Source organism: Coregonus lavaretus (assembly GCF_964263955.1).
Source record: "Coregonus lavaretus genome assembly, chromosome: 4".
NCBI classification, from domain to species: Eukaryota; Metazoa; Chordata; class Actinopteri; order Salmoniformes; family Salmonidae; genus Coregonus; species Coregonus lavaretus.
Genome location: NC_139991.1, coordinates 78,221,921 through 78,247,760, shown reverse-complemented (window position 1 = coordinate 78,247,760; position 25,840 = coordinate 78,221,921). Strand labels below are relative to the sequence as shown.

Sequence of the window (25,840 nt, the reverse complement as noted above, 5' to 3'; positions counted from 1 at the left end):
AAAAGTGTACAAATACAATACAATAGTTTGCTAAGAGTTGGCTACTCAACATGTAACTATGTTCAACATCTAATATACAAGTAACACAACCACCACTGACAAGACCTGTAGGTCACCAATAACTCACCGATAAACCTGATGATTCTCCGGATCAGGGGGTTCAGGTAACAGCACTCCCCCGTCACCATGGTCTTCTCCTGGGTTAGTAGCACCGCCCGTGTGGACTTCATGGTGTACATGGATACCTCTCCGATGAAGATCTGACGACAGAGAGACACAGTGTGACGACACAGTTACACTGAGAGTACAAAACAATAACACCTGCTCTTTCCATGACATAGACCCAAACGAGGGCACTACGTTCATCCACCTCTGGCCTGCTAGCTCCCCTTCCTCTACGGAAGCACAGTTCCCGCTCAGCCCAGTCAAAGATATTTGTAAGTCGCTCTGGATAAGAGTGTCTGCTAAATGACTTAAATGTGAATCCAGGTGAAAGCTATGATCCCTTATTGATGCCACTTGTTAAATCCACTTCATTCAGTGTAGATGAAGGGGAGGAGACAGGTTAAAGGAGGATTTTTAAGCCTTGATATAATTGAGAGGGTGAATGGGCAAGACAAAATACTTAAGTGCCAACAAGGTATGGTAGTAGGTGCCAGGCGCAGCGGTTTGTGTCAAGAACTGCAACGCTGCTGGGTTTTAACACGCTCAACAGTTTTCCCGTGTGTATCGAGAATGGTCCATCACCCAAAGGACATCCAGTCAACTTGACACAATTGTGGTAAGCATTGGAGTCAACATGGGCCAGCATCCCTGTGGAACGCTTTCGACACCTTGTAGAGTCCATGACCCAACGAATTACCCCTAACACCCAGCCCTAACACCCAGCCCTAACACCCAGCCCTAACACCTAGCCCTATTACCCAGCCCTAACACCCAGCCCTGACACCCAGCCCTAACACCCAGCCCTATTACCCAGCCCTAACACCCAGCCCTAACACCTAGCCCTAACACCCAGCCCTGACACCCAGCCCTAACACCTAGCCCTAACACCCAGCCCTGACACCCAGCCCTAACACCTAGCCCTAACACCCAGCCCTAACACCCAGCCCTGACACCCAGCCCTGACACCCAGCCCTGACACCCAGCCCTAACACCCAGTCCTGACACCCAGCCCTAACACCCAGCCCTAACACCCAGCCCTAACACCTAACACCTAGCCCTAACACCCAGCCCTAACACCCAGCCCTGACACCTAGCCCTAACACCTAACACCTAGCCCTAACACCCAGCCCTGACACCCAGCCCTAACACCTAACACCTAGCCCTAACACCCAGCCCTGACACCCAGCCATAACACCCAGCCCTAACACCCAGCCCTAACACCCAGCCCTGACACCTAGCCCTAACACCTAACACCTAGCCCTAACACCCAGCCCTGACACCCAGCCCTAACACCTAACACCTAGCCCTAACACCCAGCCCTGACACCCAGCCCTAACACCTAACACCTAGCCCTAACACCCAGCCCTGACACCCAGCCATAACACCCAGCCCTAACACCCAGCCCTAACACCCAGCCCTGACACCCAGCCCTAACACCTAACACCAGCCCTGACACCCAGCCCTAACACCTAACACCTAGCCCTAACACCCAGCCCTAACACCCAGCCCTAACACCCAGCCCTAACACCCAGCCCTAACACCCAGCCCTGACACCTAGCCCTAACACCTAACACCTAGCCCTAACACCCAGCCCTGACACCCAGCCCTAACACCTAACACCTAGCCCTAACACCCAGCCCTGACACCCAGCCCTAACACCTAACACCTAGCCCTAACACCCAGCCCTGACACCCAGCCATAACACCTAACACCTAGCCCTAACACCCAGCCCTGACACCCAGCCCTAACACCTAACACCTAGCCCTAACACCCAGCCCTAACACCCAGCCCTAACACCCAGCCCTAACACCCAGCCCTAACACCCAGCCCTAACACCCAGCCCTAACACCCAGCCCTAACACCCAGCCCTGACACCCAGCCCTAACACCTAACACCTAGCCCTAACACCCAGCCCTAACACCCAGCCCTAACACCCAGCCCTAACACCCAGCCCTAACACCCAGCCCTGACACCCAGCCATAACACCTAACACCTAGCCCTAACACCCAGCCCTGACACCCAGCCCTAACACCTAACACCTAGCCCTAACACCCAGCCCTGACACCCAGCCCTAACACCCAGCCCTAACACCCAGCCCTGACACCTAGCCCTAACACCCAGCCCTAACACCCATCCCTGACACCCAGCCCTGACACCCAGCCCTGACACCCAGCCCTAACACCTAGCTCTGACACCTAGCCCTAACACCCAGCCCTAACACCCAGCCCTAACACCCAGCCCTAACACCCAGCCCTAACACCTAGCCCTAACACCTAGCCCTGACACCTAGCCCTAACACCCAGCCCTAACACCTAGCCCTGACACCTAGCCCTAACACCCAGCCCTAACACCCAGCCCTGACACCCAGCCCTGACACCCAGCCCTAACACCTAACACCTAGCCCTAACACCCAGCCCTAACACCCAGCCCTAACACCTAGCTCTGACACCTAGCCCTAACACCCATCCCTGACACCCAGCCCTGACACCCAGCCCTGACACCCAGCCCTGACACCTAGCTCTAACACCTAGCCCTAACACCTAACACCTAGCCCTAACACCCAGCCCTAACACCCAGCCCTAACACCCAGCCCTAACACCTAGCCCTGACACCCAGCCCTGACACCCAGCCCTGACACCCAGCCCTGACACCCAGCCCTGACACCCAGCCCTGACACCCAGCCCTAACACCTAGCCCTAACACCCAGCCCTAACACCTAGCCCTAACACCCAGCCCTAACACCTAGCCCTGACACCTAGCACCCAGCCCTAACACCCAGCCCTAACACCCAGCCCTGACACCCAGCCCTGACACCCAGCCCTGACACCCAGCCCTGACACCCAGCCCTAACACCCAGCCCTGACACCCAGCCCTGACACCCAGCCCTGACACCCAGCCCTAACACCCAGCCCTAACACCTAGCCCTGACACCCAGCCCTGACACCCAGCCCTGACACCTAGCACCCAGCCCTGACACCTAGCACCCAGCCCTGACACCCAGCCCTAACACCCAGCCCTGACACCCAGCCCTGACACCCAGCCCTGACACCTAACACCTAGCCCTAACACCCAGCCCTAACACCCAGCCCTGACACCCAGCCCTGACACCCAGCCCTGACACCCATCCCTGACACCTAACACCCAGCCCTGACACCTAGCACCCAGCCCTGACACCCAGCCCTAACACCCAGCCCTGACACCCAGCCCTGACACCCAGCCCTGACACCTAACACCTAGCCCTAACACCCAGCCCTAACACCCAGCCCTGACACCCAGCCCTGACACCCAGCCCTGACACCCATCCCTGACACCTAACACCCAGCCCTGACACCCAGCCCTAACACCCAGCCCTAACACCCAGCCCTGACACCTAGCCCTAACACCCAGCCCTAACACCCAGCCCTGACATGACAATGTTAACACAGATACGCAGCACAATAACAGGTCCACAGTGCAACCCTAAACCCAGTAGACTAATGATTTACATGGATACCTCCTCAATGAATATCTGAGAACAGACAGACACAGTCAGACCACAGAGTTATCCAACTTAACCTTAACCCTAGCCTCAACCCCTAGCCTTAACCCCTAGCCTCAACACTATAACCCCTAGCCTCAACACTATAACCCCTAGCCTCAACACTATAACCCCTAGCCTCAACACTATAACCCCTAGCCTCAACACTATAACCCCTAGCCTCAACACTATAACCCCTAGCCTCAACACTATAACCCCTAGCCTCAACACTATAACCCCTAGCCTTAACCCTTAGCCTTAACACTATAACCCCTAGCCTCAACACTATAACCCCTAGCCTCAACACTATAACCCCTAGCCTCAACACTATAACCCCTAGCCTCAACACTATAACCCCTAGCCTTAACCCCTAGCCTCAACACTATAACCCCTAGCCTCAACACTATAACCCCTAGCCTCAACACTATAACCCCTAGCCTCAACACTATAACCCCTAGCCTCAACCCCTAGCCTTAACACTATAACCCCTAGCCTCAACACTATAACCCCTAGCCTCAACACTATAACCCCTAGCCTCAACACTATAACCCCTAGCCTCAACACTATAACCCCTAGCCTCAACCCCTAGCCTCAACCCCTAGCCTCAACCCCTAGCCTCAACACTATAACCCCTAGCCTCAACACTATAACCCCTAGCCTTAACCCCTAGCCTTAACACTATAACCCCTAGCCTCAACACTATAACCCCTAGCCTCAACACTATAACCCCTAGCCTCAACACTATAACCCCTAGCCTCAACACTATAACCCCTAGCCTCAACACTATAACCCCTAGCCTTAACCCCTAGCCTCAACACTATAACCCCTAGCCTCAACACTATAACCCCTAGCCTCAACACTATAACCCCTAGCCTCAACACTATAACCCCTAGCCTTAACACTATAACCCCTAGCCTCAACACTATAACCCCTAGCCTCAACACTATAACCCCTAGCCTTAACACTATAACCCCTAGCCTTAACACTATAACCCCTAGCCTCAACACTATAACCCCTAGCCTCAACACTATAACCCCTAGCCTCAACACTATAACCCCTAGCCTCAACACTATAACCCCTAGCCTCAACACTATAACCCCTAGCCTCAACACTATAACCCCTAGCCTTAACACTATAACCCCTAGCCTTAACACTATAACCCCTAGCCTCAACACTATAACCCCTAGCCTCAACCCCTAGCCTCAACCCCTAGCCTCAACACTATAACCCCTAGCCTCAACACTATAACCCCTAGCCTCAACACTATAACCCCTAGCCTCAACACTATAACCCCTAGCCTTAACACTATAACCCCTAGCCTTAACACTATAACCCCTAGCCTCAACACTATAACCCCTAGCCTCAACACTATAACCCCTAGCCTCAACACTATAACCCCTAGCCTCAACACTATAACCCCTAGCCTTAACACTATAACCCCTAGCCTTAACACTATAACCCCTAGCCTCAACACTATAACCCCTAGCCTCAACACTATAACCCCTAGCCTTAACACTATAACCCCTAGCCTCAACACTATAACCCCTAGCCTCAACACTATAACCCCTAGCCTCAACACTATAACCCCTAGCCTCAACCCCTAGCCTCAACCCCTAGCCTCAACACTATAACCCCTAGCCTCAACCCCTAGCCTCAACACTATAACCCCTAGCCTCAACACTATAACCCCTAGCCTCAACACTATAACCCCTAGCCTCAACACTATAACCCCTAGCCTTAACACTATAACCCCTAGCCTCAACACTATAACCCCTAGCCTTAACACTATAACCCCTAGCCTTAACACTATAACCCCTAGCCTCAACACTATAACCCCTAGCCTCAACACTATAACCCCTAGCCTCAACACTATAACCCCTAGCCTCAACACTATAACCCCTAGCCTTAACCCCTAGCCTCAACCCCTAGCCTCAACCCCTAGCCTCAACACTATAACCCCTAGCCTCAACCCCTAGCCTCAACCCCTAGCCTCAACACTATAACCCCTAGCCTCAACACTATAACCCCTAGCCTTAACACTATAACCCCTAGCCTCAACACTATAACCCCTAGCCTCCACACTATAACCCCTAGCCTCAACCCCTAGCCTCAACACTATAACCCCTAGCCTCAACACTATAACCCCTAGCCTTAACACTATAACCCCTAGCCTTAACACTATAACCCCTAGCCTCAACCCCTAGCCTCAACACTATAACCCCTAGCCTCAACCCCTAGCCTCAACCCCTAGCCTCAACACTATAACCCCTAGCCTCAACACTATAACCCCTAGCCTCAACACTATAACCCCTAGCCTCAACCCCTAGCCTTCTATAAGAGGACAGTGTTAGGAGCTTCGTGTCCTGAGGCAATGTGGTAGCTTCTATAAAGAGGACAGAGTTAGGAGCTTCCTGTCCTGAGGCAATGTGGTAGCTTCTATAAAGAGGACAGTGTTGGAAAAGAGCTTTATGGCCCCCCCCCCCCCCCCCCCCCCTACTTTCCCTGACAGCTACTTTATTGAGGGAAAGTCAACTTACTATGACTGTGATATGTGGATGTTCCACCTAGCTATCTTAAGATGAATGCACTCACTGTAAGTCACTCTGGATAAGAGCGTCTGCTAAATGACAAAAATGTAAATGTAAATGTAACAACTCCAGAAATGGAGGCAGTAGATCTCCGGTGTAGCAACAGTGCCATCTAGTGTTTGTTCTCTGAACTAATGAAACACACATCACACTGTCAGTGCTTCAGTGTCTCAGTGACTTCAAAACGATCTGTTTTGCCCAGTGAATCTAGCAGTCACAATTAAACCTAGAAACTAATATTTCAATAGAAATTAGGCTACTTATTGAGTGGATTATAATTAATGGAAATGTTTTGTAGGGGTTAATAAATTTTTCGATAGGGTTAATAAAGTCTGACATTTTAAAAGTGGCAATTACGAACTTTAGAAGCCTTTTAAAATTTCAAATACAGGAAGATTCTCAGCAACAAAAGAGTGATCAAATTAAGATCCTACATCAGTAGGCTCTATCTCTTCATTAAATACATAATACAACAAAGATAATGGAGGACAATGTGAGATGATGTACTGAGAGAGAGATGATGTACTGAGAGAGAGATGATGTACTGAGAGAGTGAAATGATGTACTGAGAGAGCGAGAGAGAGAGAGAGAGAGAGAGAGAGATTATGTACTGAGAGAGAGAGAGAGATGTACTGAGAGAGCGAGAGAGAGATGTACTGAGAGAGAGAGAGATTATGTACTGAGAGAGAGAGAGATTATGTACTGAGAGACAGAGAGAGAGAGAGATTATGTACTGAGAGAGAGAGAGAGAGAGAGAGAGAGATTATGTACTGAGAGAGAGAGAGAGAGAGATTATGTACTGAGAGAGAGAGAGAGAGAGATTATGTACTGAGAGAGAGAGAGAGAGAGAGAGAGATTATGTACTTAGAGAGAGAGAGAGAGAGATTATGTACTGAGAGAGAGAGAGAGATTATGTACTGAGAGAGAGAGAGAGAGAGAGAGAGAGAGAGAGAGAGAGAGAGAGAGAGATTATGTACTGAGAGAGAGAGAGAGATGATGTACTGAGAGAGAGAGAGAGAGAGAGAGTGAGATGATGTACAGAGAGAGAGAGGGGAGGGGACAGACAAAGAGAGACACAGAAAGAGAGACAGAGAGTCAGTCAGTAACCTCGTACTCACGATGGTGGTGGGAGCAGCGGCGACCACACAGTAGAGGATGAGGGGAGGGATGAAGCTGCTCTCGTCCACCCCGGGGTATGGCTTCATCAGGTCAGCATCGTTGCAGAAGAACCCCTGGACGTGGATGCCGAACGTGTCGGTCAGCTCAAAGTAGTAGGCCAGCAGGACGGTCCCTGCCATTATCACCAGCTGGAGAGAGAACATCAGGTAGTAGTCAGTGTGTCTAACCTAACCAAACCAAACCTATCCACGCCTGCTGGGGCGGCAGCTAGTCTAGCGGTTAAGAGCGTTGGGCCAGTAAGCCAAAGGTCTCTGGTTCCAATCCCGGAGCCGACTAAGTAAAGATTTGTCAATGTGCCCTTGAGCAAGGCACTTAACCCTAATTGTTCCTGTAAGTCGTTCTCGATAAGAGCGTCTGCTAAATGACTAAAATGTCAAATGTACCTTAACACTTCTGACTGAAAATGCCTCAACACCACCATATTTTTATTTATTTCACCTTTATTTAACCAGGTAGGCCAGTTGAGAACAAGTTCTCATTTACAACTGCGACCTGGCCAAGATAAAGCAAAGCAGTGCGATAAAAACAACAACACAGAGTTACATATGGGGTAAAACAAAACATAAAGTCAAAAATACAGCAGAAAATCTATATACAGTGTGTGCAAATGTAGCAAGTTATGGAGGTAAGGCAATAAATAGGCCATAGTGCAAAATAATTACAATTAGTATTAAAACTGGAATGATAGATGTGCAAAAGATGATGTGCAAATAGAGATACTGGGGTGCAAATTAGCAAAATGAATAACAATATAGGGATGAGGTAGTTGGGTGGGCTAATTTCAGATGGGCTGTGTACAGGTGCAGTGATCGGTAAGCTGCTCTGACAACTGATGCTTAAAGTTATTGAGGGAGATAAGAGTCTCCAGCTTCAGAGATTTTTGCAGTTCGTTCCAGTCATTGGCAGCAGAGAACTGGAAGGAATGGCGGCCAAAGGAGGTGTTGGCTTTGGGGATGACCAGTGAGATATACCTGCTGGAACGCATATTACGGGTGGGTGTTGCTATGGCGACCAGTGAGCTAAGATAAGGCGGCAGAGATTTGTAGATGACCTGGAGCCAGTGGGTCTGGCGACGAATATGTTCTCTATCTAATAACACTCACAATGGTGGGTAGTAAATGGGGCTTTGGTGACAAAACGGATGGCACTGTGATAGACTACATCCAATTTGCTGAGTAGAGTGTTGGAGGCTATTTTGTAAATGACATCGCCGAAGTCAAGGATCGGTAGGATAGTCAGTTTTACGAGGGCATGTTGAGCAGCATGAGTGAAGGAGGCTTTGTTGCGAAATAGGAAGCCGATTCTAGATCTAACTTTTGATTGGAGATGCTTAATGTGAGTCTGGAAGGAGAGTTTACGGCCTAACCAGACACCTAGGTATTTGTAGTTGTCCACATACTCTAGGTCAGACCCGTCGAGAGTAGTGATTCTAGTCGGGTGGGCGGGTGCAAGCAGCGTTCAGTTGAAGCAGGCAGCCTCTCTCTACAGTTTACCTCTAGCAGGCAGCCTCTCTCTACAGTTTACCTCTAGCAGGCAGCCTCTCTACAGTTTACCTCTAGCAGGCAGCCGCTCTCTACAGTTTACCTCTAGCAAGCAGCCTCTCTCTACAGTTTACCTCTAGCAGGCAGCTTCTCTCTACAGTTTACCTCTAGCAGGCAGCCTCTCTCTACAGTTTACCTCTAGCAGGCAGCCTCTCTCTACAGTTTACCTCTAGCAGGCAGCCTCTCTACAGTTTACCTCTAGCAGGCAGCCTCTCTCTACAGTTTACCTCTAGCAAGCAGCCTCTCTCTACAGTTTACCTCTAGCAGGCAGCCTCTCTCTACAGTTTACCTCTAGCAGGCAGCCTCTCTCTACAGTTTACCTCTAGCAGGCAGCCTCTCTCTACAGTTTACCGCTAGCAGGCAGCCTCTACAGTTTACCTCTAGCAAGCAGCCTCTCTACAGTTTACCTCTAGCAGGCAGCCTCTCTCTACAGTTTACCTCTAGCAAGCAGCCTCTCTACAGTTTACCTCTAGCAGGCAGCCTCTCTCTACAGTTTACCTCTAGCAGGCAGCCTCTCTACAGTTTACTAATGGTGCACATACATCTGCTTTCCTCTCCTCCTCCTCCTCCCTCTTTTCTCCTAGCATCCTTTCATCTCTCTCGTGTATAACTTCCCTAACGTCTGGCCTCTCCCTCTGAGACAGGGTCAGTGGCCCAAATGGCACCCTATTTCCTACATAGTGCACTACTGTTGAATTCAATTATGCACAATGACTAAATTAAACAATTTCCACTGAACATTTTACAAAAGAACATTTACTTGAAGAACAGTGCACATGCAAAGTTAGTTAACAGAATGACAGGTTGTGCTACTGGTGTCATTATTCTGATAGTATTAGACTAATCAATACCCACACTATAGTATTAGACTAATCAATACCCACCCTATAGTATTAGACTAATCAATACCCACACTATAATATTAGACTAATCAATACCCACGCTATAGTATTAGACTAATCAATACCCACGCTATAATATTAGACTAATCAATACCCACGCTATAATATTAGACTAATCAATACCCACACTATAGTATTAGACTAATCAATACCCACACTATAGTATTAGACTAATCAATACCCACACTATAGTATTAGACTAATCAATACCCACGCTATAATATTAGACTAATCAATACCCACACTATAGTATTAGACTAATCAATAACCACGCTATAATATTAGACTAATCAATACCCACACTATAATATTAGACTAATCAATACCCACACTATAATATTAGACTAATCAAATACCCACACTATAGTATTAGACTAATCAATACCCACACTATAGTATTAGACTAATCAATACCCACACTATAGTATTATACTAATCAATACCCACACTACAATATTAGACTAATCAATACCCACACTATAATATTAGACTAATCAATACCCACGCTATAATATGTGACTAATAAATACCCACGCTATAATATTAGACTAATCAAATACCCACACTATAGTATTAGACTAATCAATACCCACACTATAGTATTAGACTAATCAATACCCACACTATAGTATTATACTAATCAATACCCACACTACAATATTAGACTAATCAATACCCACACTATAATATTAGACTAATCAATACCCACACTATAATATTAGACTAATCAATACCCACACTATAGTATTAGACTAATCAATACCCACGCTATAATATTAGACTAATCAATACCCACACTATAGTATTAGACTAATCAATACCCACACTATAGTATTATACTAATCAATACCCACACTACAATATTAGACTAATCAATACCCACACTATAATATTAGACTAATCAATACCCACGCTATAATATGTGACTAATCAATACCCACGCTATAATATTAGACTAATCAAATACCCACACTATAGTATTAGACTAATCAATACCCACACTATAGTATTATACTAATCAATACCCACACTACAATATTAGACTAATCAATACCCACACTATAATATTAGACTAATCAATACCCACACTATAGTATTAGACTAATCAATACCCACACTATAGTATTAGACTAATCAATACCCACGCTATAATATTAGACTAATCAATACCCACACTATAGTATTAGACTAATCAATACCCACACTATAATATTAGACTAATCAAATACCCACACTATAGTATTAGACTAATCAAATACCCACACTATAATATTAGACTAATCAATACCCACGCTATAATATGTGACTAATCAATACCCACGCTATAATATTAGACTAATCAATACCCACACTATAATATTAGACTAATCAATACCCACACTATAGTATTAGACTAATCAATACCCACACTATAGTATTAGACTAATCAATACCCACGCTATAATATTAGACTAATCAATACCCACACTATAGTATTAGACTAATCAATACCCACGCTATAATATTAGACTAATCAAATACCCACACTATAGTATTAGACTAATCAAATACCCACACTATAATATTAGACTAATCAATACCCACGCTATAATATGTGACTAATCAATACCCACGCTATAATATTAGACTAATCAAATACCCACACTATAGTATTAGACTAATCAATACCCACACTATAGTATTAGACTAATCAATACCCACACTATAGTATTATACTAATCAATACCCACACTACAATATTAGACTAATCAATACCCACGCTATAATATTAGACTAATCAAATACCCACACTATAGTATTAGACTAATCAAATACCCACACTATGATATTAGACTAATCAATACCCACGCTATAATATTAGACTAATCAATACCCACGCTATAATATTAGACTAATCAATACCCACGCTATAATATTAGACTAATCAAATACCCACACTATAGTATTAGACTAATCAATACCCACACTATAGTATTAGACTAATCAATACCCACACTATAGTATTATACTAATCAATACCCACACTACAATATTAGACTAATCAATACCCACACTATAATATGTGACTAATAAAATATCCACACTATAATATTACAGTCTAATCAAATACCCACACTATAATATTACAGTCTAATCAAATACCCACACTATAATATTAGACTAATCAAAAACCCACACTATAATATTAGACTAATCAAAAAGCCATGCTATAATATTAGACTAATCAAATACCCACACTATAATATTAGACTAATCAAATACCCACGCTATAATATTAGACTAATCAAATACCCACACTATAATATGTGACTAATCAAATATCCACACTATAATATGTGACTAATCAAATATCCACACTATAATATGTGACTAATCAAATACCCACACTATAATATTAGACTAATCAAATACCCACGCTATAATATTAGACTAAATCAGTACCCACACTATAATATTAGACTAATCAAATACCCACACTATAATATTAGTCTAATCAAATACCCACGCTATAATATTAGACTAATCAAATACCCACACTATAGTTTTAGACTAATCAATACCCACACTATAGTATTAGACTAATCAATACCCACACTACAGTATTAGACTAATCAATACCCACACTATAATATGTGACTAATCAAATATCCACACTATAATATTACAGTCGAATCAAATACCCACACTATAATATTAGACTAATCAAAAACCCACACTATAATATTAGACTAATCAAAAAGCCACGCTATAATATTAGACTAATCAAATACCCACACTATAATATTAGACTAATCAAATACCCACGCTATAATATTAGACTAATCAAATACCCACACTATAATATTAGACTAATCAATACCCACACTATAATATGTGACTAATCATATATCCACACTATTACATTTACATTTACGTCATTTAGCAGACGCTCTTATCCAGAGCGACTTACAATATGTGACTAATCAAATACCCACGATATAATATTAGACTAATCAAATACCCACGCTATAATATTAGACTAATCAAATACCCACACTATAATATTAGACTAATCAAATACCCACGCTATAATATTAGACTAATCAAATACCCACGCTATAATATTAGACTAATCAAATACCCACACTATAATATTAGACTAATCAAATACCCACGCTATAATATTAGACTAATCAGTACCCACACTATAATATTAGACTAATCAAATACCCACACTATAATATTAGTCTAATCAAATACCCACACTATAATATTAGACTAATCAAATACCCACACTCTAATATTAGACTAATCAAATACCCACACTATAATATTAGACTAATCAAATACCCACACTATAATATTAGACTAATCAAATATCCACACTATAATATTAGACTAGTCAAATACCCACACTATAATATTAGACTAATCAAATACCCACACTATAATATTACAGTCTAATCAAATATCCACACCATAATATTAGACTAATCAAATACCTACACTATAATATTACAGTCTAATCAAATACCCACACTATAATATTAGACTAATCAAAAAGCCACGCTATAATATTAGACTAATCAAATACCCACACTATAATATTAGATTAATCAAATACCCAGACTATAATATTAGACTAATCAAATACCCACACTATAATATTATACAAATCAAATACCCACACTATAATATTATACTAATCAAATACCCACACTATAATATTAGACTAATCAAATACCCACACTATAATATTTGACTAATCAAATACCCACACTATAATAGACTAATCAAATACCCAACCTATAATATTAGACTAATCAAATACCCACACTATAATATGTGACTAATCAAATACCCACACTATAATATTAGACTAATCAAATACCCACGCTATAATAGACTAATCAAATACCCATACTATAATATTAGACTATATTAGTGTGGGCACTATAATATTAGACTAATCAAATACCCACACTATAATATTAGACTAATCAAATACCCACACTATAATATTAGACTACCCAAATACTCAACCTATAATATTAGACTAATCAAATACCCACACTATAATATGTGACTAATCAAATACCCACACTATAATATTAGACTAATCAAATACCCACACTATAATATTAGACTAATCAAATACCCACACTATAATATGTGACTAATCAAATACCCACAGTACCTCTGGGATTTATCCTCTGCTAACACCACCCATAGCCTTTGCACACAGGTAACCTAAAATGCATATCCCAATACAACTTCTAAGGGCCCTTCAGAAAATGTCTCACATCAGATTATATCTATAGCATATGGCACATTCTAACTGTATGTGACTAGTTTCAGGAAACAAGGCGTATGTCGCGAGTCACTACATCACAGAAGCCATTTGAACGAAAACTTTTTTTTAAAATCTAAATGCGTTTTTTTTGGCAGAAATGCCTTCTGGAACATGTGAACGTTCATGTGCCTTAACAAACTTGTATGCCGTCTGTAAAAATACGAAAACATTTTAAATTAATTACGAGTCTAGGAGACAGGAACCTTCCCGCTAGCCATGATTGTCTGAGATAATGGATTGGCTGGACAAGCCGGGAGATGAGTTTGGATTGGTCTGCCATGTAGCATGTTTCTGTCTATAACATGAGCTGCTCAGTATGTGTTGATTGTCCTTTCTACCGTGCCTTTTTTGAAAGATATAAAGTTAGCCATCGAGAACTACAAACGTTTTGCTACTTTTTTGCAACAACATTGATGCCCTGAATTTAGCAGGCGCTATCGACAGATCAGTTGGAAAAAGTTGTGATGGGCTACTTTCTGCACACGCCACGGTCAGTGTGAACCGGAGATGGGTGGGGTTAAGGCTTTAGAGGATGTGAACGATGCTGAATGGGTGTAAACAAAGAAGAGCTCTCCAGTAGGTGTACCAAAACATTCAAGGGCCATTTCCTCAAAAGTGGGATTACAAGTTTATCAACTTTCAAAGCAGAACTACTTTCCCATTGTTCCTCAACTGTAGTGTATGATACACCATTTTCTAGCTCTGAGTCTCTACTTATATCCAATGTAAAAAACACCATTTCAAAATTTGCTACATAAGACCGAATAGGTAGGTGGGCGTGATGGGAAGTGACTAGAGTATGAAGATACCGACAATTGCGTAGTTTTGTATCTAAAGAAATGGGATCTAGGAGTATTGAACTTTTGTACTAACTGTTCAAAAGATGCAAAATCCATATCAATGTACTAGTCATTCAGTGAGGAGATCCCTTTTCCAGACCAGATATGAAACGCCCGGTCTAATAATGATGGAGAGAATGTATGGTTCTTTAATAACAGGGCAGAAGTTGAAATTTTACTGAGACCAAACGATCGCCTGAACTGTTTCCAGATTTTTAGAGAATGTTTTAGTGTATTTGGAAACAGGCTCAGCTAATGCAAGTTTTGAGCAGAGGAAAGGTGGATACCTAGTCAGTTGAACAACTGAATGCATTCAACTGAAATGTGTCTTCCGCATTTAACCCAACCCCTCTAAGGCAGCTATGGAGGTGGGGCCACAGGATGACATCTCCAAGGTCAACCATTCTGGGGCTGTAACATGAGGGATTTCTGTCATCCATAGAATGATTCTTATATTAGCTGCCCAGTAATAATATTGAAAGTTCGGAAGTGCTCGACCACCCTGCGGTTGAGGTCTCCGCAATGCAATTTTACGTATCAAAGGGTTTTTCTTGTTCCAGATAAAAGCAGATATCAGTTTATCTATGGAGATAAAAAAAATGATTGTCAGAAAGTTAGGAATACATTGAAATAAATATAAAACGTAGGTAATGCATTCATTTTAACAGTGTTAATTCTTCCACCCAAAGATAGAGAAAGTAAATCCCAGCGTTCAAGATCCTGTTTCAGGTGGAGTGTCAAGGGAGGGAAATTGGCTTTATAGAGATCTTTGAAATCGTGTGTTACTCAAATATTTCAATTTCTATGTAGTTACTCTGAAGGGCACAAGGACTAAAATAAGTTTGCATGGGAGAAGGATTAAAAGGCATCAATTCACCTTTTTGTAGATTAACTTTATACCCAGATATTTTACCAAATGTCTTTAGTACATCCTGGATCTCTGGAAGACCAGGTCAAGGGTCAGACATGTATAATAGCATGTCATCTGCATAGAGTGAGACTTTATGCTCTAAGCCCCCTCTTTGAATACCTTTGATAGTGGTGTTATTACGTATTGCTATGGCTAAAGGCTCGATTGCGATGGCAAACAGCTGAGGGGACAGAGGACAACCCTGTCTTGTCCCACGTTGAAGTAGGAGATAGGATGAAAGGTTATTATTTGTGCGCACTGCAGCCATAGGGGAGGAGTAAAGGACTTTGATCCTGGATATAAAATTGGAACCAAAACCATATAGTTTGAGAGTATAAAAAAGATAATCCCACACCACCCGATCAGCATCAAGTGATAATATCTCTGGAGTGTCAGATAAAGAGCGGTTATAAAGTATATTATAAAGACGTCTGATGCAGCCTGTGTGCTTTTCCCTGATTTCTCTCCATGTTCATAATTCTGGTGTCGAGATTTACTAATTCGATTTTCAGCTTGTCGAGTTGAAAGAAGATCAAACTCTGTCTGAAGTGTCAAACATTGTTTTAGTACATCTGCGGATGAAGAGTGTGAATATGCCATATCAAAATCCAAGATGTTATTTGTAAGTTCCCCTAGGCATTGAATATTGCACTTCCTTAATCTTGTGCTGTATGAAATAATTTGGCCCCTTAGTTAAGCCTTCATTGATTCCCATACTGTTGTAGGAGACATTCCAGGAGTTTGATTAAGCACGAGAAATAGCTCCATTTGAGATGATATAAAAGCAACAAAGGTTTCTTCTGATAGCAGTAGCGAGCTAAACCTCCAAGGGCGATAATTAGGCTGTGTATTTGGTATAAGTAGTTTCATAGTAAGGGGAGAATGATCCGAAATGACTATAGCTTGGTAATCACACTCTGTGATAAGTGGCGGAAATATATTGACTAGGAAAAAGTAGTCTACACGTGAGAAGGTCTTATGAACTGGCGAGAATACTGTCTTGATGGAGATGATACCCTAGGAGAGCTACGATCCAGATTGGGCGACACAATTCATATCACCACTTAGTATTCCTATTACAATAATGAAACGGCCTGCTGAGTCTAAACCTAACGAGTAGAGAGACCTGCTGAAATAGTGAAGGATTTAAAATAGTGTGGGGAACACTAAACCTAACGAGTAGAGAGACCTGCTGAAATAGTGAAGGATTTAAAACAGTGTGGGGAACACTAAACCTAATGAGTAGAGAGACCTGCTGAAATAGTGAAGGATTTAGGTTTAGTGTTCCCCACACTATTTTAACGAGTAGAGAGACCTGCTGAAATAGTGAAGGATTTAAAATAGTGTGAGGAACACTAAACCTAACGAGTAGAGAGACCTGCTGAAATAATGAAGTATTTAAAACAGTGTGGTGAACACTAAACATAACGAGTAGAGAGACCTGCTGAAATAGTGAAGGATTTAGGTTGAGTGTTCCCCACACTATTTTAACGAGTAGAGAGACCTGCTGAAATAGTGAAGGATTTTAAAATAGTGTGGGGAACACTAAACCTAACGAGTAGAGAGACCTGCTGAAATAGTGAAGGATTTAAAATAGTGTGGGGAACACTAAACCTAATGAGTAGAGAGACCTGCTGAAATAGTGAAGGATTTTAAATAGTGTCGGGAACACTAAACCTAACGAGTAGAGAGACCTGCTGAAATAGTGAAGGATTTAAAATAGTGTGGGGAACACTAAACCTAACGAGTAGAGAGACCTGCTGAAATAGTGAACGATTTAAAATAGTGTGGGGAACACTAAACCTAATGAGTAGAGAGACCTGCTGAAATAGTGAAGGATTTAAAATAGTGTGGGGAACACTAAACCTAATGAGTAGAGAGACCTGCTGAAATAGTGAAGGATTTAAAATAGTGTGGGGAACATTAAACCTAACGAGTAGAGAGACCTGCTGAAATAGTGAAGGATTTAAAATAGTGTGGGGAACACTAAACCTAATGAGTAGAGAGCCCTGCTGAAATAGTGAAGGATTTAAAATAGTGTGAGGAACACTAAACCTAACGAGTAGAGAGACCTGCTGAAATAGTGAAGGATTTAAAATAGTGTGAGGAACACTAAACCTAACGAGTAGAGAGACCTGCTGAAATAGTGAAGTATTTAAAACAGTGTGGTGAACACTAAACCTAACGAGTAGAGAGACCTGCTGAAATAGTGAAGGATTTAGGTTTAGTGTTCCCCACACTATTTTAACGAGTAGAGAGACCTGCTGAAATAGTGAAGGATTTAAAATAGTGTGAGGAACACTAAACCTAACGAGTAGAGAGACCTGCTGAAATAGTGAAGTATTTAAAACAGTGTGGTGAACACTAAACCTAACGAGTAGAGAGACCTGCTGAAATAGTGAAGGATTTAGGTTTAGTGTTCCCCACACTATTTTAACGAGTAGAGAGACCTGCTGAAATAGTGAAGGATTTAAAATAGTGTGAGGAACACTAAACCTAACGAGTAGAGAGACCTGCTGAAATAGTGAAGGATTTAAAACAGTGTGGGGAACACTAAACCTAACGAGTAGAGAGACCTGTTGAAATAGTGAAGGATTTAAAATAGTGTGGGGAACACTAAACCTAACGAGTAGAGAGACCTGCTGAAATAGTGAAGGATTTAAAATAGTGTGGGGAACACTAAACCTAACGAGTAGAGAGACCTGCTGAAATAGTGAAGGAAATTAAAACAGTGTGGGGAACACTAAACCTAACGAGTAGAGAGACCTGCTGAAATAGTGAAGGATTTAAAATAGTGTGGGGAACACTAAACCTAACGAGTAGAGAGACCTGCTGAAATAGTGAAGGATTTAAAACAGTGTGGGGAACACTAAACCTAACGAGTAGAGAGACCTGCTGAAATAGTGAAGGATTTAAAATAGTGTGGGGAACACTAAACCTAACGAGTAGAGAGACCTGCTGAAATAGTGAAGGATTTAAAACAGTGTGGGGAACACTAAACCTAACGAGTAGAGAGACCTGCTGAAATAGTGAAGGATTTAAAACAGTGTGGGGAACACTAAACCTAACGAGTAGAGAGACCTGCTGAAATAGTGAAGGATTTCAAATAGTGTGGGGAACACTAAACCTAACGAGTAGAGAGACCTGCTGAAATAGTGAAGGATTTAAAATAGTGTGGGGAACACTAAACCTAACGAGTAGAGAGACCTGCTGAAATAGTGAATGATTTAAAATAGTGTGGGGAACACTAAACCTAATGAGTAGAGAGCCCTGCTGAAATAGTGAAGGATTTAAAATAGTGTGGGGAACACTAAACCTAACGAGTAGAGAGACCTGCTGAAATAGTGAAGGATTTAAAATAGTGTGGGGAACACTAAACCTAATGAGTAGAGAGCCCTGCTGAAATAGTGAAGGATTTAAAATAGTGTGGGGAACACTAAACCTAACGAGTAGAGAGCCCTGCTGAAATAGTGAAGGATTTAAAATAGTGTGGGGAAAACTAAACCTAACGAGTAGAGAGACCTGCTGAAATAGTGAAGGATTTAAAACAGTGTGGGGAACACTAAACCTAACGAGTAGAGAGACCTGCTGAAATAGTGAAGGATTTAAAACAGTGTGGGGAACACTAAACCTAACGAGTAGAGAGACCTGCTGAAATAGTGAAGGATTTCAAATAGTGTGGGGAACACTAAACCTAACGAGTAGAGAGACCTGCTGAAATAGTGAAGGATTTAAAATAGTGTGGGGAACACTAAACCTAACGAGTAGAGAGACCTGCTGAAATAGTGAATGATTTAAAATAGTGTGGGGAACACTAAACCTAATGAGTAGAGAGCCCTGCTGAAATAGTGAAGGATTTAAAATAGTGTGGGGAACACTAAACCTAACGAGTAGAGAGACCTGCTGAAATAGTGAATGATTTAAAATAGTGTGGGGAACACTAAACCTAATGAGTAGAGAGCCCTGCTGAAATAGTGAAGGATTTAAAATAGTGTGGGGAACACTAAACCTAACGAGTAGAGAGACCTGCTGAAATAGTGAAGGATTTAAAACAGTGTGGGGAACACTAAACCTAACGAGTAGAGAGACCTGCTGAAATAGTGAAGGATTTAAAACAGTGTGGGGAACACTAAACCTAACGAGTAGAGAGACCTGCTGAAATAGTGAAGGATTTCAAATAGTGTGGGGAACACTAAACCTAACGAGTAGAGAGACCTGCTGAAATAGTGAAGGATTTAAAATAGTGTGGGGAACACTAAACCTAACGAGTAGAGAGACCTGCTGAAATAGTGAATGATTTAAAATAGTGTGGGGAACACTAAACCTAATGAGTAGAGAGCCCTGCTGAAATAGTGAAGGATTTAAAATAGTGTGGGGAACACTAAACCTAACGAGTAGAGAGACCTGCTGAAATAGTGAAGGATTTAAAATAGTGTGGGGAACACTAAACCTAATGAGTAGAGAGCCCTGCTGAAATAGTGAAGGATTTAAAATAGTGTGGGGAACACTAAACCTAACGAGTAGAGAGCCCTGCTGAAATAGTGAAGGATTTAAAATAGTGTGGGGAACACTAAACCTAACGAGTAGAGAGACCTGCTGAAATAGTGAAGGATTTAAAACAGTGTGGGGAACACTAAACCTAACGAGTAGAGAGACCTGCTGAAATAGTGAAGGATTTAAAACAGTGTGGGGAACACTAAACCTAACGAGTAGAGAGACCTGCTGAAATAGTGAAGGATTTCAAATAGTGTGGGGAACACTAAACCTAACGAGTAGAGAGACCTGCTGAAATAGTGAAGGATTTAAAATAGTGTGGGGAACACTAAACCTAACGAGTAGAGAGACCTGCTGAAATAGTGAATGATTTAAAATAGTGTGGGGAACACTAAACCTAATGAGTAGAGAGCCCTGCTGAAATAGTGAAGGATTTAAAATAGTGTGGGGAACACTAAACCTAACGAGTAGAGAGACCTGCTGAAATAGTGAATGATTTAAAATAGTGTGGGGAACACTAAACCTAATGAGTAGAGAGCCCTGCTGAAATAGTGAAGGATTTAAAATAGTGTGGGGAACACTAAACCTAACGAGTAGAGAGCCCTGCTGAAATAGTGAAGGATTTAAAATAGTGTGGGGAACACTAAACCTAACGAGTAGAGAGACCTGCTGAAATAGTGAACGATTTACAATAGTGTGGGGAACACTAAACCTAACGAGTAGAGAGAACTGCTGAAATAGTGAAGGATTTACAATAGTGTGGGGAACACTAAACCTAACGAGTAGAGAGACCTGATGAAATAGTAAAGGATTTAAAATAGTGTGGGGAACACTAAACCTAACGAGTAGAGAGACCTGCTGAAATAGTGAAGGATTTACAATAGTGTGGGGAACACTAAACCTAACGAGTAGAGAGACCTGCTGAAATAGTGAACGATTTAAAACAGTGTGGGGAACACTAAACCTAACGAGTAGAGAGACCTGCTGAAATAGTGAAGGATTTAAAACAGTGTGGGGAACACTAAACCTAACGAGTAGAGAGACCTGCTGAAATAGTGAAGGATTTAAAACAGTGTGGGGAACAGTAAACCTAACGAGTAGAGAGACATGCTGAAATAGTGAAGGATTTAAAATAGTGTGGGGAACACTAAACCTAACGAGTAGAGAGACCTGCTGAAATAGTGAAGGATTTAAAACAGTGTGGGGAACACTAAACCTAACGAGTAGAGAGACCTGCTGAAATAGTGAATGATTTAAAATAGTGTGGGGAACACTAAACCTAATGAGTAGAGAGCCCTGCTGAAATAGTGAAGGATTTAAAATAGTGTGGGGAACACTAAACCTAACGAGTAGAGAGACCTGCTGAAATAGTGAAGGATTTACAATAGTGTGGGGAACACTAAACCTAACGAGTAGAGAGACCTGCTGAAATAGTGAAGGATTTAAAATAGTGTGGGGAACACTAAACCTAACGAGTAGAGAGACCTGCTGAAATAGTGAAGGATTTAAAATAGTGTGGGGAACACTAAACCTAACGAGTAGAGAGATCTGCTGAAATAGTGAAGGATTTAAAATAGTGTGGGGAACACTAAACCTAACGAGTAGAGAGACCTGCTGAAATAGTGAAGGATTTAAAATAGTGTGGGGAACACTAAACCTAACGAGTAGAGAGACCTGCTGAAATAGTGAAGGATTTAAAAAACAGTGTGGGGAACACTAAACCTAACGAGTAGAGAGACCTGCCGAAATAGTCAAGTATTTAAAATAGTGTGGGGAACACTAAACCTATCTAGTAGAGAGACCTGCTGAAATAGTGAAGGATTTAAAACAGTGTGGGGAACACTAAACCTAATGAGTAGAGAGACCTATTGAAATAGTGAAGGATTTAGGTTTAGTGTTCCCCACACTATTTTAACGAGTAGAGAGACCTGCTGAAATAGTGAAGGATTTAAAATAGTGTGAGGAACACTAAACCTAACGAGTAGAGAGACCTGCTGAAATAATGAAGAATTTAAAACAGTGTGGTGAACACTAAACCTAACGAGTAGAGAGACCTGCTGAAATAGTGAAGGATTTAGGTTTAGTGTTCCCCACACTATTTTAACGAGTAGAGAGACCTGCTGAAATAGTGAAGGATTTTAAAATAGTGTGGGGAACACTAAACCTAACGAGTAGAGAGACCTGCTGAAATAGTGAAGGATTTAAAATAGTGTGGGGAACACTAAACCTAATGAGTAGAGAGACCTGCTGAAATAGTGAAGGATTTTAAATAGTGTCGGGAACACTAAACCTAACGAGTAGAGAGACCTGCTGAAATAGTGAAGGATTTAAAATAGTGTGGGGAACACTAAACCTAACGAGTAGAGAGACCTGCTGAAATAGTGAACGATTTAAAATAGTGTGGGGAACACTAAACCTAATGAGTAGAGAGACCTGCTGAAATAGTGAAGGATTTAAAATAGTGTGGGGAACACTAAACCTAATGAGTAGAGAGACCTGCTGAAATAGTGAAGGATTTAAAATAGTGTGGGGAACATTAAACCTAACGAGTAGAGAGACCTGCTGAAATAGTGAAGGATTTAAAATAGTGTGGGGAACACTAAACCTAATGAGTAGAGCCCTGCTGAAATAGTGAAGGATTTAAAATAGTGTGAGGAACACTAAACCTAACGAGTAGAGAGCCCTGCTGAAATAGTGAAGGATTTAAAATAGTGTGAGGAACACTAAACCTAACGAGTAGAGAGACCTGCTGAAATAGTGAAGTATTTAAAACAGTGTGGTGAACACTAAACCTAACGAGTAGAGAGACCTGCTGAAATAGTGAAGGATTTAGGTTTAGTGTTCCCCACACTATTTTAACGAGTAGAGAGACCTGCTGAAATAGTGAAGGATTTAAAATAGTGTGAGGAACACTAAACCTAACGAGTAGAGAGACCTGCTGAAATAGTGAAGGATTTAAAACAGTGTGGGAAACACTAAACCTAACGAGTAGAGAGACCTGTTGAAATAGTGAAGGATTTAAAATAGTGTGAGGAACACTAAACCTAACGAGTAGAGAGACCTGCTGAAATAGTGAAGGATTTAAAATAGTGTGGGGAACACTAAACCTAACGAGTAGAGAGACCTGCTGAAATAGTGAAGGATTTAAAATAGTGTGGGGAACACTAAACCTAACGAGTAGAGAGACCTGCTGAAATAGTGAAGGATTTAAAATAGTGTGGGGAACACTAAACCTAACGAGTAGAGAGACCTGCTGAAATAGTGAAGGATTTAAAATAGTGTGGGGAACACTAAACCTAACGAGTAGAGAGACCTGCTGAAATAGTGAAGGATTTAAAACAGTGTGGGGAACACTAAACCTAATGAGTAGAGAGACCTGCTGAAATAGTGAAGGATTTAAAATAGTGTGGGGAACACTAAACCTAACGAGTAGAGAGACCTGCTGAAATAGTGAACGATTTAAAACAGTGTGGGGAACACTAAACCTAACGAGTAGAGAGACCTGCTGAAATAGTGAAGGATTTAAAATAGTGTGGGGAACACTAAACCTAATGAGTAGAGAGACCTGCTGAAATAGTGAAGGATTTAAAATAGTGTGGGGAACACTAAACCTAACGAGTAGAGAGACCTGCTGAAATAGTGAAGGATTTAAAATAGTGTGAGGAACACTAAACCTAACGAGTAGAGAGACCTGCTGAAATAGTGAAGTATTTAAAACAGTGTGGTGAACACTAAACCTAACGAGTAGAGAGACCTGCTGAAATAGTGAAGGATTTAGGTTTAGTGTTCCCCACACTATTTTAACGAGTAGAGAGACCTGCTGAAATAGTGAAGGATTTAAAATAGTGTGAGGAACACTAAACCTAACGAGTAGAGAGACCTGCTGAAATAGTGAAGGATTTAAAACAGTGTGGGGAACACTAAACCTAACGAGTAGAGAGACCTGTTGAAATAGTGAAGGATTTAAAATAGTGTGGGGAACACTAAACCTAACGAGTAGAGAGACCTGCTGAAATAGTGAAGGATTTAAAATAGTGTGGGGAACAATAAACCTAACGAGTAGAGAGACCTGCTGAAATAGTGAAGGATTTAAAACAGTGTGGGGAACACTAAACCTAACGAGTAGAGAGACCTGCTGAAATAGTGAAGGATTTAAAATAGTGTGGGGAACACTAAACCTAACGAGTAGAGAGACCTGCTGAAATAGTGAAGGATTTAAAACAGTGTGGGGAACACTAAACCTAACGAGTAGAGAGACCTGCTGAAATAGTGAAGGATTTAAAATAGTGTGGGGAACACTAAACCTAACGAGTAGAGAGACCTGCTGAAATAGTGAAGGATTTAAAACAGTGTGGGGAACACTAAACCTAACGAGTAGAGAGACCTGCTGAAATAGTGAAGGATTTAAAACAGTGTGGGGAACACTAAACCTAACGAGTAGAGAGACCTGCTGAAATAGTGAAGGATTTAAAATAGTGTGGGGAACACTAAACCTAACGAGTAGAGAGACCTGCTGAAATAGTGAAGGATTTAAAATAGTGTGGGGAACACTAAACCTAACGAGTAGAGAGACCTGCTGAAATAGTGAATGATTTAAAATAGTGTGGGGAACACTAAACCTAATGAGTAGAGAGCCCTGCTGAAATAGTGAAGGATTTAAAATAGTGTGGGGAACACTAAACCTAACGAGTAGAGAGACCTGCTGAAATAGTGAAGGATTTAAAATAGTGTGGGGAACACTAAACCTAACGAGTAGAGAGACCTGCTGAAATAGTGAATGATTTAAAATAGTGTGGGGAACACTAAACCTAATGAGTAGAGAGCCCTGCTGAAATAGTGAAGGATTTAAAATAGTGTGGGGAACACTAAACCTAACGAGTAGAGAGCCCTGCTGAAATAGTGAAGGATTTAAAATAGTGTGGGGAACACTAAACCTAACGAGTAGAGAGACCTGCTGAAATAGTGAACGATTTACAATAGTGTGGGGAACACTAAACCTAACGAGTAGAGAGAACTGCTGAAATAGTGAAGGATTTACAATAGTGTGGGGAACACTAAACCTAACGAGTAGAGAGACCTGCTGAAATAGTGAAGGATTTAAAATAGTGTGGGGAACACTAAACCTAACGAGTAGAGAGACCTGCTGAAATAGTGAAGGATTTACAATAGTGTGGGGAACACTAAACCTAACGAGTAGAGAGACCTGCTGAAATAGTGAAGGATTTAAAACAGTGTGGGGAACAGTAAACCTAACGAGTAGAGAGACATGCTGAAATAGTGAAGGATTTAAAATAGTGTGGGGAACACTAAACCTAACGAGTAGAGAGACCTGCTGAAATAGTGAAGGATTTAAAACAGTGTGGGGAACACTA

The 25,840-nt window shown here is 41.9% G+C and overlaps 1 protein-coding gene across 1 annotated transcript in view; it reads right to left on the bottom strand.

Moving 5' to 3' along the window:
- LOC311128406 (phospholipid phosphatase-related protein type 1) overlaps nucleotides 1-25,840 on the bottom strand; it is a 77,133-nt gene that overhangs the window by 30,759 nt on the left and 20,534 nt on the right. Inside the window, exons 2-3 of the mRNA XM_084160528.1 lie at nucleotides 7,389-7,577; nucleotides 128-260 (exon numbers count right to left, since the gene is read on the bottom strand). Coding sequence (XP_084016654.1) covers nucleotides 128-260; nucleotides 7,389-7,577 — 322 coding nt within the window. The remainder of the gene's footprint in view (nucleotides 1-127; nucleotides 261-7,388; nucleotides 7,578-25,840) is intronic.